The sequence below is a fragment of the Oryctolagus cuniculus genome, chromosome 3 (genome assembly GCF_964237555.1).
Source record: "Oryctolagus cuniculus chromosome 3, mOryCun1.1, whole genome shotgun sequence".
Classification (NCBI taxonomy): Eukaryota; Metazoa; Chordata; class Mammalia; order Lagomorpha; family Leporidae; genus Oryctolagus; species Oryctolagus cuniculus.
In genome coordinates this window covers 98,023,396-98,040,922 of record NC_091434.1, presented here as the reverse complement: position 1 = coordinate 98,040,922, position 17,527 = coordinate 98,023,396, and the positions used below count along the sequence as shown (strand labels likewise).

Here is a 17,527-nt window from a genome sequence, read left to right as displayed (position 1 = left end):
GAAACCAGTGCCAAGCCTAAACACATCTGGTTGATTCCAGGCCACAAATAGCACTGGAATGCCTTCGACACCTTCCATAGCTGCCATACTTAAAAGTTTATGTCCAAAATAGAACTGACAAAGAGAAAATTATCAGTGTGATGCTCCAGAGTTAAAATCAGAAGTGAGTCCTGTCGAGCACCAGGCATCATCACAACATACACGAAGCCACGTGCTTCTGCCTCCCAATTCAAACTCGCACTGTGGCAAATTAAATTGAAAACCAGCATTAATAAATTCAAGCCCATTTTCATTTGCTAAGTGTCGTGTTATAAGATTAGGAACCCATTCCACACACTTCAGGTATGCAGTTATGTGGTGATATATAATCTCAATTAGTAATCAAATATCTTTAATAATGTTATTGAATGCCTCCAGGGCATGCCACCATTTAGAAAATGCAGCAGACTACTATTTGTTCTCTCATTAATGGTCTTCATTTTACTGGAACGTCCAATGTAAATTTAGTGAGGACAGATGTGATAAGGCACGGTATTAGAGTAAGAAGAAGTTATTTACCTATAAGAGACGGAATCAGAGAGATGTGTTGGTGATTACAAGTTAAACTGGAAACAAAATTCTAATCTACTTCAAGGCACTAACAGTCTGAAGAAACAAGTGTAATTCAGACCACACAAGCACCACTTCCTAACTTTTGGGAAAGATGCTCTGAGTGAAGTCAACGGGGTAACAGAATTCCAGTGGAGCGCCAAGAGTTTGGAAGGAAAGCACGCCTTTCTACCTGACAAGACCACCATGGTGGGGAGGTAATTTAATAGGAAATAGAAGTATATCTGGGAAGAAGACAAGAGTTGTTTCACTTCCTGGGAAGCTTCAAGTCATTGTATTATGAATTGGGTCTCTCTCTTGCGGCCATGAACGTCACAGAAAAGGCTGCTACCAGGAGAAAGGAGGAAATGTTTCTAGAAGTAGTATGTCATCCATAGGGCAGGATGGTACGTGTTAATAGGGGAGATGAGTTCTAGAGTCTGGGTTCCACTCCATCTCTTACAACCACTTGTGCATCCACAGGCATGTTAACCTCTCCAAACATCAGTCAGGGTCTTTTGGAGGTAAAAGGAAGATCATTTGGGGACCTAACTTGCAGACTGACTATAAGGAGTACAGGACATGATGTATGTAAAGTGTTTAGTACCAGGACTTCATACCAAGCACTCAGTTGATGTTAGATCATCTTAATCTTATTATTAAATACATTTTCGATAATTTCCTAAGTTCTAAGCAAGATGCATGCATCAAGAGCAGAATATGGAGAAGAAATGAATCTGAAAACAGAGAGGAGAAATCGTAGATGAAGAGTGTGTTGGGGCTTGAGTTGCTGAAGAGTATGTGGGCAAAACTGTTGCAAACCTCCTGGATTCTAACATCTCATCAGTTCAGGAACAAAAAGAAGGTCACCCAGTTAGGTCACTTCATTGAGAAAATGTGTGAATAATTTTGAATGAACATTACACTTGGTATGGTTCTTTCTTTTCCAAAGGGACAAAAACAGAGCAATGTCCTGAGAGACGGTGGACACAGTCAGGTATTTCAGGGTCTGTTAGAAATACTTGGTGGATGGATGACTGCTAAACAGTAGTCTATCATATCAATATTCTATGGCTATACCCAATCAATTGCCAGAGATCGCATTTAATAATAAATAATATGCTTATAATAGAATTATATTAATTTCACATTATGAACTGACAACTTAAAAGGACAAATACTCAGCTATGTTGCCATACAAAGGAAGGAATTTGGAGGCAGGTGACAGTTTTGATGTATACCTTGCATGAAATATTCTAACATTCAGAAGTTTCACTGGGAAGTATTTAATAAATTCAATTTAAAGAGAAACTCACTTGGACATTCATCTCTTTTTAACTTTTTTGATTGGTTTACCTAACTCAAAGCAAGATGTCCTAGAATTAAATTTCCACATGAGCAAGATTCAGAAAATCATCCAAAGTCATACTGAGCAAATCAAAACTTTTGTTGGGTAAATTCTTTTCTCTAATATCTAGGTTCATGATTCACATGACAGGAAGATAGCTGAATTTAATAAATAGGTTTATGGTGTGAAAAAATTATATAACTGAGAAACAAATTGGTAATTTATTTGAAACTTAGACATTATCTACTCAAAAGCAGAAACATTTTTATTACTTTTCTAAATAAGATAGGTTTAAAAGCACCTATCACAATGCTTCAAAAGAGAAAGCACTCAATACATGTCAGATTCAGATTTTAATGGAATATAAATAAGTTCTTGACAGTGCCTAACAGGAGTTGCAGATTTTTTTTATTTTACAGTTCTTGCTAGTGATTGTTAATCCTACTGAAGTCACCATCAACACAGTTTCCTTCCACTGTCCCAGTCCCATGTCCCAAGAAAAGCACAGAAGCAATAAGCCATTGATAAGAAAAATTAACTATTATGACTTTGATATCTGCCTAGGAAATAAATTTAAACAAGTTGAGTCAAAAGATCATCGGATGCCAAGAATAGCTCATAATTTCCTTTTAAACATTTTGTAGGCTAAGTTGTAAACAGATGTAACAAACACATTTTATCCATGGCACATTCATAATCAACACATAATGATCAAATGACAATTCAAGTTTATTTCCCAACCAGAGGATCAATCAACCCCAAGACATTTCTTACTTATACTATGCATATTAATACATTCTCAAAATATTTCTAGTGCTTAATGTAAACAAATTAAAAGTTTGCAGGACCCAATTGTGATAGAAAAATGGAGTAAATTTTGACATATATCACAGCGATATAAAATTCACAAAGAACCTCACTTGGATGGAACCTGATACACTGGCAGTTGAAATGTCACAAGATGTTCGGTCAAGAGACCAAAAAGTTAACACACTGGAAACTTGACAAGCTGAGGAGCCAATAGGATAATTCATCACCAGTTTAGAGAAACCACTGGATGGTTAGCTTCCTGTTGCAAAGCAATATTTCTAGGCAGCAGATCTCACATTTATAGGACCAGACATTTTACTTTTGCTTTTTGAAATGAAGTTTATTTTTTAAATTAAGTATATATATTTGTGTTCGTCAACTTTTGGGTCTCTTATCTATATACCTATGAAACTTATGGACTATCTGATTTATAAGAAATAAATATATTGACTTGATGTCAATACGTATGAAATCCCTCACTAAAATAAAAGTTTTACACTCACCATTTAGTAAATGATAGAGTTTGCATATGGTCATATAATATAACCAATCAGAGAGGGAAAGATGCCTTCAAGGATGTGCCTATTGTAGCTGAATAATGAAATACAAAATATATTTGAAGTTGATTAAAATACTAAAGAAAATTTAGGTATGAAAATATCTTTACTCTGCAAATGCTTAAACAGGACTTGGTACTAAAGGCAATATCTATAATAATAATAAAAAACAAATGTAGGAAAATTTTGGCATTTCAAACATTGAATTATATCACACAAGTATAAAAGCCATTTGGATTTGCTATTCAAGTTGGATTGTCCTTTAAGCATCATTAATTGAACTTTTAAAATAATTATGAATATTAGACAATTAAAGAAAATGGAACCTGGACTATTGGAGGAAGAGCACAGTTATTTACCAATCTTGTGCTCGTCACAGATCCTCACAACACTTCACGTTACCGAACTCAGCCTGCTGTGTCGCCACTGTTAGGCTGATTATGGTCCCTGGTGCTGCTTCCAGCACTCACCGAATGAAGGCCAAGGGATGCTGCAGAGTACAAGTGCATCCCAAGGAGAGTTTCAATCACCAAAAATGGTGTCTCGTATTAGAAAAAATATGAAAGTAAGTATTTACATTCCCTTTTCTTTTCTTTGTCATTTTCCTTTTTTGCCTCATCAACACTTTCTCCCCAAAAACATTCACATTAATTTCTTTTTCCATATTAAAGTATCTGCTATAAAGCTTCTCTGGTTTAAAATGAGCTATTAAATTTTTTAAAATGAGGTATTTTCCTTTGTCCTTCCCTTACTAGTATTTTGATAGAGATCCCACCCTCTTTGTTTTCTCATCAAAGGCCCATAAAGCATGATACATTTCAAGTAGAGAAAAGCTGGAGATGGGTTACAGTCCAGGATGAGGTTGAGTCATCTTGTTGTTCAAGGCCAAAGCAGGAGGGAGGGAGGGAACAATGGTGGAGCAGGACGGTAGAGCTACAGATCAGATCTTGATAGTTGAAGGCTATATGGCTTGACACCGTGATACTCCATCTTTATTTTAAAAAATGGGAGCTAGTGTCTCACATTGTAGTGCCTGGGTTCAATTCCCAGCACCAACTCCTGACTCCAGCTTTCTGTTAATGCAGACCCTTAGAAGCAGCAGTGATAGTTTAAGTAATTGGGTTTCTGCCAACCATGTGGGAGATCTGGATTGAGTTCCTGACTCCTGTCTTCAGGCAAGGCCCATCCCTAGCCACTGTGGGCATCTGAAGAGTGAATTAGTAGATAAGAGCATTATCTCTTTGTCTATCTCTCTTGCCTTTCAAAGAAATTTTTTAAAAAATATTTAAATAATAAAAACTAATCTACTCTCTCTTTACTGATAGGGAAGAATTAGGCTGCTGCTTTGTGAACTCTTTGTAATTGTTCCTAATTAGCAATGCATGAATTTGAGATAAAATAATTAAATTTATAAAGTTTTATTTTAGTCTTGCAAATATAGGTAGTACTGTAGCTTATCTGGTCTATTTACTTTTCTTTTACAATGCCATAACTTTTAGTTGATTCAAAAGGTGGACAATTTACAGAAAAACAAACAAAATCAACCCAAATCATGGCTTACTTGATGTTTGAATGATGAAACTAATTCATCAACTGAATCCATTATTAGATTTTTATGTATACAGGTACATCATAGCTTAAAAATTTGAAGATATTTTCAATAACCGGCTTGTGTGATGTCATCTCATTGCCTTGGCCATTTAAACATTCCTTTGATATGATTTGTAAATTTGGCTAACAGACTGATTTGAAAGATATGAAGACAAGTACACTCATAAACACACGAATGATTCAATAAACAGGCAACAAAAAGTCCTACTGAACTAGGCAAAAGCATTATTTCTTCCTTGTTGAAGGTATCAGCATATGCTACATCTTATGTTGCACAAGTGTACTCATTAAATATTATGAAATGTACAGCAGGCTGGAAAGCTCTAACTAGCTAGTCAAAGTCACTCATACCTGTGTGTTCGTATTTATGTCGCAGAAGGGAACTGCTTTTCTGGAATGTCTTGTCACATAAGTCACATGCGTACATGCCACTCTCTGTCTTCTTGATCTTCTTTCGAGACAGACAGGAGTCGGAGTCTGTCATGTCATCTAGGCCTGACATGTAGTCTTGTGCTCCATCAAGCAATTCTCCCTGTGACATAATCACATAGTTCAACACAGTCTTCTTTTTGTGTTTACACCAAACAACTTTGCATAGGCTGACATCTGGAGAACCTCAACAGAACTTGCTATTAATCAAGCTAAGGTTAAAATATTTTCTCTTCCATGAACAATATATGAGATCTGACATTTCAACAAAAATATAAACCTCTCTTCCCCTGAATGTAGACCTTGCTGTTTTTCGAGGACATAAAAATGGTCAACTCTTAATTTTTCTAAAATCCATTATTTTATTTGTACCAGGAGATATCCATGAGTAAAAATGAAACAACAGAATTTGTGTATTTTCAGTGTGCTTAAGTTTAGAAATGATTGGTAGCTGTAGAAACCCCATTTTAATTGAATTTTATATTTAGGTACAAAATGTTATTATTATGCAATCTATTTAAATGTATGTCTACCAACTAAAAGCCTCAAGCTATATTTTTATATTTAATTTTCTAATTTGAAATAGGGAATATTAATAACACTTTTTATCAATGTTCTATCTATGTTAAAACAGCCTTCAGCATTGAGCAATAATGAATGTGGATCAGTAAATTATTAAATTTCTTGATATTTATTTTGTCTTGATCCAAAGGAGTGCAAACTTGCATGATAACATACATTTCCATTTGCTAGCCCACAGTTCAGTTTTCTTAGACTATGTCTACACTAATTAATATTAGAGAAGATTAAATAGGCTTAAATACATTTACAAAGAGGGCAGACACACTGTAAATTGGAACTCCGGAACAGCTGTTACACAGGTGCACTACGAGTTTCGCTCCTATTTTGCAAACAGGGATTATACTGCATAATATTAAAACACCTATGCTTTTCTATTTGAAAATCATAAATTATTCACTAGTTTGAAGATGAGGTAAGCAGTTGTAGAATATACAAAATATTTTTTTAGATATTGTTCAAAATAAACTATTTCTAGAAAACAAAGTCCATATCAAATTTACATATGTATTGTGCTAAGTTAGGAACACCTTTAAAAGCATGTGACTGTTATAAAGCTTCAATTTTAGCACCTATGTATGTCCTACCGAGTATTGTTATCCATGCGGATAAGTCAATCTGAATAAATCCCTCAAATAAATATTAACTCCTTTATCTTTTTCTTAAGGCAAATATATTTGCAGAGTACAGTGTTCATCTATTCATTTTTCTTGCCACTCAGTTTTAGGTTCACATTAAACAAACTTGTTTCTGCTGATTTTTTCCGCAGAGATTTTTTTTCCTCTATGCATGTAAACCACATAATTTTCATCTCCTTTCTTCAGGGCAAAAAGCATGTCTCATTACCTGAAATCCTTGTTTCCGCTGGTACTTCCTCCTTTGCTGCATATCAGCAAAGGTAGCTGCTCCAGTTGGGTAGGTATAGGCCATATGTGGTAGGAAGCTCATCTGATCCAGTCCCGGGTATGGTCGTAGCCCTGGGATACTGGTCTGGACTGGTGGCATGAAAGTGGCAGGGGGAAATGCGCTTTGTGGTGGAAGAGCTGTGTACAAAGGTTTGGCACTAAAGGGATTCATGCCGAACACTGGGTTAGTGCTTTTATTGTCCAGATTATTTGAATTTGAAAACTCTTTCTTGATAAAAGTCAAGTTCAGAGGCTCATCTGAGTTTTCAGATGACGAAGAAACACTGTTATGGTCTACATTTATGCTACTAGCTTTAGTTTTGTTCTTTGTGGCTATAATACTTTTGGGTTCTTTCATTTGTTTTGGTAATGACAAGTCCAAAGGCTCAGCCTGGAGCTCCTCGGAAGAGAAGCTGTTTGGAGTGTACGAACTACTGTGGGAGTTTTTAGAAGATGTGGAAGAAAGATTTAAGGGAGAAGGAGTATTACTCCTCGAGTGGTCCAATTTCTCAACGGGTTTAATATTGGTAAAATGGGAAGGTTTGGTTAGCCTGAGAGGAGGATCACAATTCGTAACACTGTTGTGCAGTTCTGCTATAGATGGTGATGTTATGGAGTCCATGGGCTTTACGGGAGAGCGGGACAATAAAGAGTCTTTAGTGGGAGGGTTGCTGTTGGCAGCTAACGGCTTGGAGTTCCTCTCCAGTGATGGTGACCTGGAATTTGAATACTGGTAGACTTTTCGTTGCTCAAACCATTCCTTCACAAATTCCTGAGGAAGGCCCACAGCAATGGAGATTTTCAGCAGTTCATCAGAGTTGGGCTCCATGTTCATAGCATAGTATGCTTTGAGTACAGACATGTGGTCCTTGTATGGGTTGATGGGGCTTGTCAGTCCTTTCTCAGAAAGTACCGATGACAAGAGGAGGGCTTTATTATCGACGAAAACTCCCGCTTTGTTGGGGGCTATGTTTTCATGAGGTTGCAAGACTGCTTTGATCTCTTCATTCATCTTACAAAGGTAACGTTCATGCTGATGCAAAGGAATGGGGCCAGGAAAACTTTCTTTACAGAACTGGCAGGAAAATGGAGTGGATATGTTGTGGTTCTCAATCATTTTATCATCGGTGACCAAATCTATTAAAGTACGCAGCTTCTCTTTCTTTATATTACTGATCTGTCTCCTTGAGTCAGTAGTCAAGCTCTGGAGGCAAGCTTTGGCTTCATTGACTTTTTCTAACGTGTAGTCAATTATACTTTTAGTGGCACCGTTATGACTCACTACTGGAAGACCGACAGCTGGAATATTAGGAGAAGTAACTCCTTGTTCCTCAGGTTGAGAGCATGGATCCTTCATGTGATAACCTTTCAACTTTGAAATTTCTTCAGCCTTGCAGTCCATTTTTTGCCGGGAAACCGTATTGTCCACAATCTGTAGAACCTTTTGTACCTCGCTTAGATTACTATTCATGGTGGGAAATCCAAGTAAAGGGGCTTCCATCCCTACACCTAAGTGTTGCATTGGACTCTGAGCAGATGGATGAACTCCTAAAGGGCTGGTGGCTCCAAGCCCACCATTCATAAAGGGACTAGTGCCACTAAACCCGTGTGTGGCCATAAGAACTTTGTAGTCATTGAAATCTAGTGGTTCTGTTTTAATTTTAAGTAAGCCTGTTTGTTCAGACATACTAAGTGGTTTTCCATTCTCCAACTTGTTTCTTAACTGAGTAATGGCTGAATTTGTAGGAGAAGAAGAAACAGAATTAGGGGAAGAACCCGTCTTGATATTATTTCTCATGCGGCCATTTACCGAGATTAAACCAATGCATTTCTTGCTGCTGATGTGCGAACTGTAGGAACCCGAATGGGAGAAACGCTTCTTGCAGTTTGGGCACTCATAGGGTTTTTCACCTAAAAGGATAATTAAAATTAACATTATATTTTTTTCAATTAAGTAACACTTGCAGATGTCTACCATATAAGCCTCTGTGAAACAATCAAATGAAAGGTACACAGTGGGGGTACCTCTGCATTCTAGGTGTTAGATTAGAATTATGTGACTGTTACAGTTTCTGGGCTTTATCTACCCTAGGAGGACGTAATTCAAGATGTTAGCAGTGGAAGGTGAGGGCTATCTAAGCCTTTTCCAGTTAAGATCCCAAATCTTGTCTTGCTGTCTACAGCCTCCTATTTACACAGAGTGTCAGATTAATGTGTGGTCAATAGCACAATAAAGATGTCACAGTATTTAAAGGGAAGTGTAGCTGTGGCTTTAATCAACTCTGTGGACATTCCATTGATTCTACCAATCCAACTAGTCCTTTGAATAGCATCCAACTTGGTAATAAAATGCTTGGCAGAGCTATCAGCCTAGTTATAAAGATGAAATCTCAGTGGTGGGGTACTGTTCTGTAATACAGAGTGCCCTGGGAATCAAGGAACATTTATCCTAAATGTTATCCTCCTATCCAAAATTCTTCAACCTCTTCTTTTCATGGGCAGGCATCGAAAATGAATATGCTTTGGAATTTGCCAGCTCAAAAACATTTAATCTGGGGAAGAGGTTTTTAAAGGACCAAAAGGAGACTCTAGATTCTATATTAAGGATTTGGAATTTTTAAGAAGCATAAACATTCCTCTTTTTTTTTATAAGACAGTCTTATTGGTGATGCTGAGTCTCATGGAGACACATGAAGCTCACATAGTTTACAAAGTAAATGGGTAGATCCAAACTCTACAAACAGGAGTGTATTAATTTTAAACAATCTTTAAAGCTCCTGTAATCAAACCAAATGCGAATGTGAGCATCAGCTCCTCTGCTACTCACCACTGTGAATTCGCAGGTGCTCCTTCAGATGGTGTTTATATTTGAAGGCCTTGCCGCACTCTGTGCATTTGAACTTGCGATTACCTGCTCCTTGGGTTAGCATTTGGTGCTATAAGAAGGGAAAGACTGACATCATTTTTGTGCAGGAGGAACAAAGAAAATTCATGACAAATATGTTTAAAAGACCTCTACGCTTTAGACAGTCCAAAAGGTTTGAGTGCATGCTTATTTATCCACCCAGTCTTTCAGAGTTGCAATAAAAGTGATAATGTTGGTAATAAAATTGGAATGAATGTAAAAAAAAGTGCTTTCACATGCGCATCCAACACTTGCTTTAAAATTATTTCTGCAGTCTCTTTTCCAAAATGTTTTTTTTAAGCCTTTGGAGATGAAAAAGTATAATTGTAAAGATGTTTGTGTCTCTTTGTGTTTACTGCAAAGTCTGAAGTCTGAAGATTCCCTGTTAGAATGCAACTATTTTTTTCCAGGAAAAAAATAAACATTTTCCTGAAAATTCTGAATAGTTTAAAAAAAATCCCACACACTTATACAAAATTTTACTAAATTTTCTCTATCAGGGTGAAAATATATCCTACCCTGAAATAATCTGAAATTTAAAGAAAGGCAAAAAAAAAACCCACAAAATAAAAACACACAAAATAAAACAAAAAACCCCTGACTATAAATATTTCATTACACAATAAGCACATTTAAATAACCCATTCACTACACTAGTAGCTAATGTAAATTCTGTTTTTTTTTTTTTTTTTTCCTGAGGTGCTGCCTATCAGATTTGACTCACTATCAAATGTAAGAAACAACATCTTGGGTAATAGCTGCTTGAGCAGTTTTATCACAGGCCAGTAAGAAAGACCTCAATGACTTTTCATTTTCCTTTTTAGTAGTGTGCTAGGGAGTAGGGACAGAACAGAAAAAAAAAAAAAGTTTGCTGAAAAGACAAGTTAAAAGCAGCAAAGATATAATCAAACACAGCTGACCTTTTTGAACAAGAGGAAAAAAAAAAACCAGTGCAACTTAGAATTCAGAAAAAAAAAAATAAGTCCTCCACTCTGGATACTCAAGGTAGGAGGTCAGCTTTTTCTAGCAGCAATGACACAAAAGCCTTTTGCAAAAAAGACAGCAGAGAAACGGTATGACAACTGCTAGGGTGTGCTGAATCTTCCCACATTCCTAGTGAGACAGATGGTGTTACATGGGACACAGGGAGGTTTGTTCAAACAGCAGCAACCTTCAAAGATCAAGCGGAGCCCAGCCCGCCGAGCGCCATTGAGGGACCAGCGCTCATATGTTGCTGAGTTGCATAAACAAACAGCAACAGCTGCTTTGTCCCCCCCACAGCCCTCAGAGGACTACTATAAACTTTAGTTGTGCCACTGTTAATATGATACAATCATTTTAATTTACTAATTGTAAATGCCATGAGCAAATGAGGGGACTTTTCAACACCAAAGCTACCATTCATAATGCGCCAACACAATCACACTTCTGCATGTGAAATTTAAAGCAGTTATGCTAGATAAATATCTAGGCACTTTTTTTCCTAGAGATTTTGTGCATACAAGCAAGGGGAGATAAACTGTTACATAAGCAAAACTAAGCAAGCATATTTTTTATAACACGCGTTGAAAAGCATTCAGGTGACAAGCCCCATCAGATCTAAATGGAATGATTTATATGAACTGCTGTCTCAAAATAGTAAAATTCCATAATAGAGTATTATTGTCATTGCTTGATAGTGTTTGCTTATTCTTATTTTCCTCATTCAAAGAAAAGTAAAGCCCAAAGAACAAAATAAGAATTTTATATAGAATATTATGTTTAATACTTTATGAAACAGATATGGTATCAATGCAAATCTGGGGTAATTCCAGACCTGTTGGGCTTAGTATTGTGACTTAAGACACCATTTCTGCTACCTCCCGAACACCATAAATATTACTATCATAATAGCAGTTTGCGAAGTCAGTTTTCCCAAGGGAAGAGTAAGAGCGATTTTGCTGCAACATTTAAGGAATACTGTGGATCAATCCCATTCAATCATTTTAGGGATTTAAGGACCCATGCTCACCTGTTCAAGATAGGGCATAGTACTAAACACAAGTGAGCCAAAAGAGGCACAGCAATTTTAAGATTTAGCAACAAATATGCATATCAAGAAGGGATCATTTTTAATGTATATCCAATGTTTTAGGACTAATCCAATTTATTATACATATACATATATACTAAATGCCTTTCTGATTTTCCTTAAAATACTTAATTAGATTTCATAGACTAGTAGCAGCTTGTAAAAATACTCTAAGTAACTGAAGGTGTTATATGACAAATGCAAGAAATACACCCTGCTTTTGAGTTAGATCCTATATGAAGAAAAAATTTTCAGTAAAAGTAGGTGAAAAATGGAATTAAAATTGCTGAGATGTTTAATAATATATTATTAAAATGCTACAATTTCAGTCACTTTTTGTGGAACATAAAAATGGAACTAAAGTCAAGTTAAAGTGCAAATAAAATTTCTAAATTAGAAATTAACACACTCATTCGATCGTGAACATAAGACTATTAAATCATATTAGAAGAGACCATCAAAAAATCATTTAGACCTCAATTAAAGCTATTACCATTAAAAGATCTGCATCTTCAAAATGCCATGAAAAATTAATAATGATTGCCAATCAAAGCAATATCGTTTCTCTAAGGGGTTATTATAGAAAAAAATCACTTAAAACCAACCCCCCACCTGATCTGTCCCTGGCTTGTGCGTCACCATATGCCGCTCGAGCTGGGTGCGGTAGGCAAACGTGTAGCTACAAAGAGGGCAGGAAAAGTTCTCCTCATTCTTCTCATGGCGGTACTTGATGTGCTCCTTCAGTGATGTCAAGCGCTTGTAGCCCCGGTCGCAGTAGGGGCAGGTCAGCAGTTGGGCAAAAGCATCTGGAGTTCCAGGTGGCAGGTCTGTAGCCGAGAGACGAGTGAGAGAGAAGCGGGCCAAAAGGTCAGTAAATCAATGGCAGCTAATGGGCTGGCTGCCCGGGCTGGTATGACAGGAATCACCGCAATCTGCTCCACCAAAGTGCCATCATTGCAGCCGGCCCCTCGCACACCAGTCCCCACGCACACCCAGGACAGACTTGTCGGAATCAGCTCACACTACGCTCGAAAATTAATTAATTACTAACTGGAGCTTTTTTTTTGGGGGGTGGGGATTTAAACAGCTGATAAATGGGGAGATTCTTGTTAGGTGATTGACAGCTGTGATGAAATCTTCAGTAGCATAGGACTCAGGAAGTCACAGACTGAGCTTTTCAGGTGTGGGCAGCGAGGAACAAAAGGTGAGGGTCAGGGTTACCAAACTTTGTTTTTTCCTCAAAAGTAAAATATTTCAGAAAGATAGGAACACATTTAGATATTTTTATCTGCTAGAAATGGGCTCTAATTGTTCTTGTTCTTTATTGGACGTACAAATGACACAAATTTGCTGACAAAAAAATTTCACAATACCCTAAAATTACAGTTCTAATCTTTGCTCATGAAATTCCATGCCTCTGCAGCTGTTCTTCAAATTTTAAGGTAAACACCCAGGCATGTAGTGCATTTGTAATTGTAACAGCTGCAGAGGTCAGTGCCATGGCTAAAAATGAATCACAGTCTCACCGTTTTCTTCTTGCCCATTGGCCTCCGGCGTGCCAAGGCGAGACAGCTCTTCAGGGGCTTCTGGGTAAATGATGGCTGTGTCACTGCGCTGAAGGTACTCCTCGATGCTGACTGCATGGCCATCGCGCTCCTCCAGTTTCCTTTTGGCAAAGTATTCCTCAAAGTCTGCTGTGCAATTTGCATTCTTCACTGAAATCATAAAAGGAGAAGAAATGTCTTTTCAGGGCCGTGTTCCTTGGAGCCCATGCCCATCCGTATCACTGTTAGGAAGAAGGGCTGGCCGGTGAGAAGACTACAGACACTTGGGTCTATTGGCCTGAGGTGTAGAGGATGACCCAGTATTGACTGACTGCTTAGTCACAAAACACAGGCAAGGAAGGAAAGTCCTTGGCATTAATAGGCACATTTTTTTTTCCTTTGTAGAATACTGGTCTGCATAATTCACAAAGAATGAAATAAATCTAAAAGTGATTCTAGTGAACTTTTCTTTAAAGAATTACACTCTAAGATCCATGAGAAATACTATAAGGTCAAAGCTACCTTAGTGATCTGTGTAAAACTTGCTTTTCTTTTGAAAAAGATATATGTGATTTTTTAAATTGTCCACTAAACATCTCCAATGGCGGATCCATCTGGCTGCAAAATATAAGCTTTTAACCCTCCAACCTCTGAATATCACAGACAACCCGAGACTACACAGTCCAAGACAAGGAAGGACAGATATTCCTAGAGAGAATAACATCACTTTGTTAAAAAAAAAAAAAAATCAGGGAACGTGACAGTTTATCTTATCCTATAATTTCAATGCTTTAGCTCAGTATCTTAAAGCTGTTGAAAATAAAATTAAGCTCACAGCTGATAGAAATCAAATAAAAAGTAACAGAGGGACTTGAGAAATTGGCTATACTGCTGTGTGATTTTGAAATGATTTCAACTTTTGCAATTGTGACTCAATTCCCACGCACTGAATAATAGTTGTAAACCGATTTTAGCAACTTCTGTCACAGGACTCTGTACATTTGAAATCTCTAGGTGTGTTTCTGAAATTAGTCGTGGCTTAAACTTACTCAACAAAATCTTGTATACATAAGAGGGAATGGGGAGAGCAGCTGTTACACTACTCTATCACAGGGAAAATGGTAAAGTGCTTGGCTGGTACAACTAATGATGGGATACCACTATCATGGCTCTCCAGAGCAGTTAACCTTGGTTGCTCTAGGTCCTTCAGCCTACCTTCTTTGCCAGAAGTGATACTACAGTATTTCCATACTAACTGTCCTTGGCGAAGCTGTGGTAGAGTGAGGTTTCAGCAAACCAGTTAATGTTTTTCCCCTTCCATTATGATGTATTCGTGGATTTCTAGATGAGACGAATAGAAAGTGGAATCTCCCGTTAACTCAACAAGTATTTACTGAATGCCTGGTATGTGTGAGGCATCTTGTCTTGCTCTGGTACGCAAAGAACAGATCTAGGCTCATTCTTCAGGCAGCCACGAGAAAGATGAATACAACTGATAGGATTTCAGAAATACATATGTCATTATATACATGAGTAAGTAGAATGGAAGAAAGTTGGGCACTGGTGTAAAGAAGTAACAGAGAGACCTGGTGTGATCTAGAAGATCAGGAAGCAAGAAGTCTCCTAACTTTATAAGCTGGGGAAACACAGCGTATGAAGGGATGTGGTGGCTGGAAAGGCTATGAGACATTTTTAGATAGAAAAGGAGAGTGCTGGAGGCACAGAGTTAGAGGTGAGCCCCAGAAGAGGCAGGCAGGAATCAAAACATGTAGTGGGCAGGGCAATATCCCATTAAGGATTTTGATCTGGGTTTTTATTCTAAGAGACTCAGGAAGCCACTGGAGGGTATTAAGCAAGGAGGATGGTTGGATGAAATTATGACAATTTGCATTTCTAAATGACAACTCTGGCTATAGTATGACAGCAATTGTTAGAAGAGAAAAAGCAAATTCTGGGAAGTCAGGAGGCTCCACCAAGCAAAAGACACAAAATAAAGAATGGTGATGAGATGACAAAGTGGCTGAATTTGAAAGATACTTAAGTATAATTCCTAAGATTTAGGGAAGGATTGGGTTTGTCAAGGTGGGAGAAGCTAAGAAACCTCCATCAGGGTTAGGATTTTCAGATCTGATAAGTGGTAGACAACAATCACCAAAGAAGGGAATACTAGCATTCTAAAAACATTTGGAACTGTGAACAAACACGAAGAATACAACAAAAACAAAATGGGGGTATTACACTTTGCAGACTAAGTGTCACCACTCCTGATGCTGTGATCTCAAACCTTTCTCTTTGGCTACTCTAACTTCTGTGAAGTTTAACAAGAATAATAGTCTGATTCTCTCAGAATTAGGTGCAACAGTGGAATAAAATATTATACCTCGAAATTTTGCTTAGATCTTTTCTTAACTGGGTTTAACAAAAGAATAGTGACATTAGGATCATTTTTCTGCTGCTCTACTCACAATGCCATGGATGCTTTCCAAAGGAGACTTATTGGTGGTGATTGTGATGATGTCATTTAACTTGCATCACTGGGTCCCTAGGGGAGTGTGTGGGAACTGCCAACTTGCACAAACCATTTGTTCATTGTTTTGGGTCATCAAAATAACTTTAGATCTATCAAAAGCCACCTCTTTTTTAATGGTAAGAAAAGATAAAGGGGACAAAATGGTGAGTCCAAAATAAACATTTTTTAATAACTTGCTTAATTTGACTAATAACTGATGTCTTTTTCAGTTCTGACAGTCAAAAGTAACATAACAGCTCCTTTCTAAACTCATACCTACCTGAAAGTGTAAGACAAAATTTATTTTTTTTTGAGAACACCATTCCTCTTGATGACCTTAGTGTAACCTAGTAAACATGGATAGATGTACATTTAATATCTCAATTTTATCTTGATATTTCAGCAACTATTGGAATTATCTGGCTATCTTTGCATGAATTTTCATTTGCATATGAATGTTTCCATCAGAAATGTAATCAAATGCAAATTCAATTGGATTTGCATTAATAGTCTTTCGGCTTAAAAGGGAAGAAAACTCTGATATTTCTGGATAGGCAAACTAAACTGCATCTAGATAGACTACTGGTGTTTGGAGAGGCAATTCAACTACTAGATCAAATTTGCCTGTGCTAGATTTCTGTGTCAAGGATGATGGGGACAAAAGACATCAAATCATAAGCTCTCTTAAAGATCATCTTTGATCATTTTTGTATCCTGAATATTGAGTATGTTGCCTAGAAGTAAGTAGGCTCTCAAGAATCATTTATGAATGAATGTGAATAAATTATATCCTTAACACTAATCTTAGTGAGGAAGTCTTTCAGTAGAAGGAAGCACCAAATAAGACACCTACAGCTGAGTAGACCTAATAGTCCGGCAATTGTAGGACAATTATATGATAAGCTGTCATGGGCATCATAAACACTTGCGAGAATTTGATAGGGCTCACATCAGTATTCAAAAAGGGTTTCCTGAAGAAGATGGTGCTCAATCACTTAAATCTATTTGCTCCAGAAGGATTTTTCTTTATGTAGCATAGACACATTATTGATCATATTTCATGTATCCAGAGTCACTTAAGTGCGCTTGAGTCAAACTCTCCGTGAGCTAATCATAACTAATATGGATATAACTACAACATTCTCCTTTGCCCAAGAATAGTTATTTCCCTATTGCCAAGCCTTATGTTTGGTACCCAAAGGAGCTGCTCTGCTCCAGGATGAACCTGCTCCTCTAGTCACAGTTGATTATCTCTGCCCAAAGTGGGCCAGTCCTAGCTCTCCACTCTCCAACCCAAACCGTTCATTGGTTCAAGCGAACCAATAGATCCCACTAAGTTTAGCAACTCTTTTCCCTATGATTTTAGCACCTTGTTCTACAAACAGCATCAAGGCAGCCATCCTCCTGCTCCAAGTAACTGTAGCTATAATATAAAGAAGAAATTACTGTTTTCCATGACAGAAAGACAATTTATGAAGAGAGAGAATAAAAGAGACAAGGTGGCATTGTTGACAGTTTGTTTCTAGCTCTCCTTGTTCCTGGGGCCAAGCTACATCTTCCAGTGGCTCTGTTGTCAACCCTGCTTAGATTCTGGGATCCAAGACACTTCCTTTTCTGGTTTGTTATGCTGTGTTTTCGTTTCTCTCTCTCTCCCTCAGATTCACACCTTTA

General features: G+C 37.4%; 1 protein-coding gene across 11 annotated transcripts in view; it reads right to left on the bottom strand.

Moving 5' to 3' along the window:
- ZEB2 (zinc finger E-box binding homeobox 2) overlaps positions 1-17,527 on the bottom strand; it is a 132,546-nt gene that overhangs the window by 2,838 nt on the left and 112,181 nt on the right. For 10 of the 11 annotated variants that reach the window (XM_070070969.1, XM_051848719.2, XM_051848720.2 and 7 more), the window contains 5 exons: positions 13,330-13,518; positions 12,416-12,630; positions 9,655-9,763; positions 6,769-8,738; positions 5,266-5,446 (listed from right to left, as the gene is read on the bottom strand). In XM_070070969.1, coding sequence (XP_069927070.1) covers positions 5,266-5,446; positions 6,769-8,738; positions 9,655-9,763; positions 12,416-12,630; positions 13,330-13,518 — 2,664 coding nt within the window. Of the gene's footprint in view, positions 1-3,249; positions 3,338-5,265; positions 5,447-6,768; positions 8,739-9,654; positions 9,764-12,415; positions 12,631-13,329; positions 13,519-17,527 lie in introns of all 11 variants that reach the window. The other variant, XM_051848725.2, reaches the window with a different exon arrangement.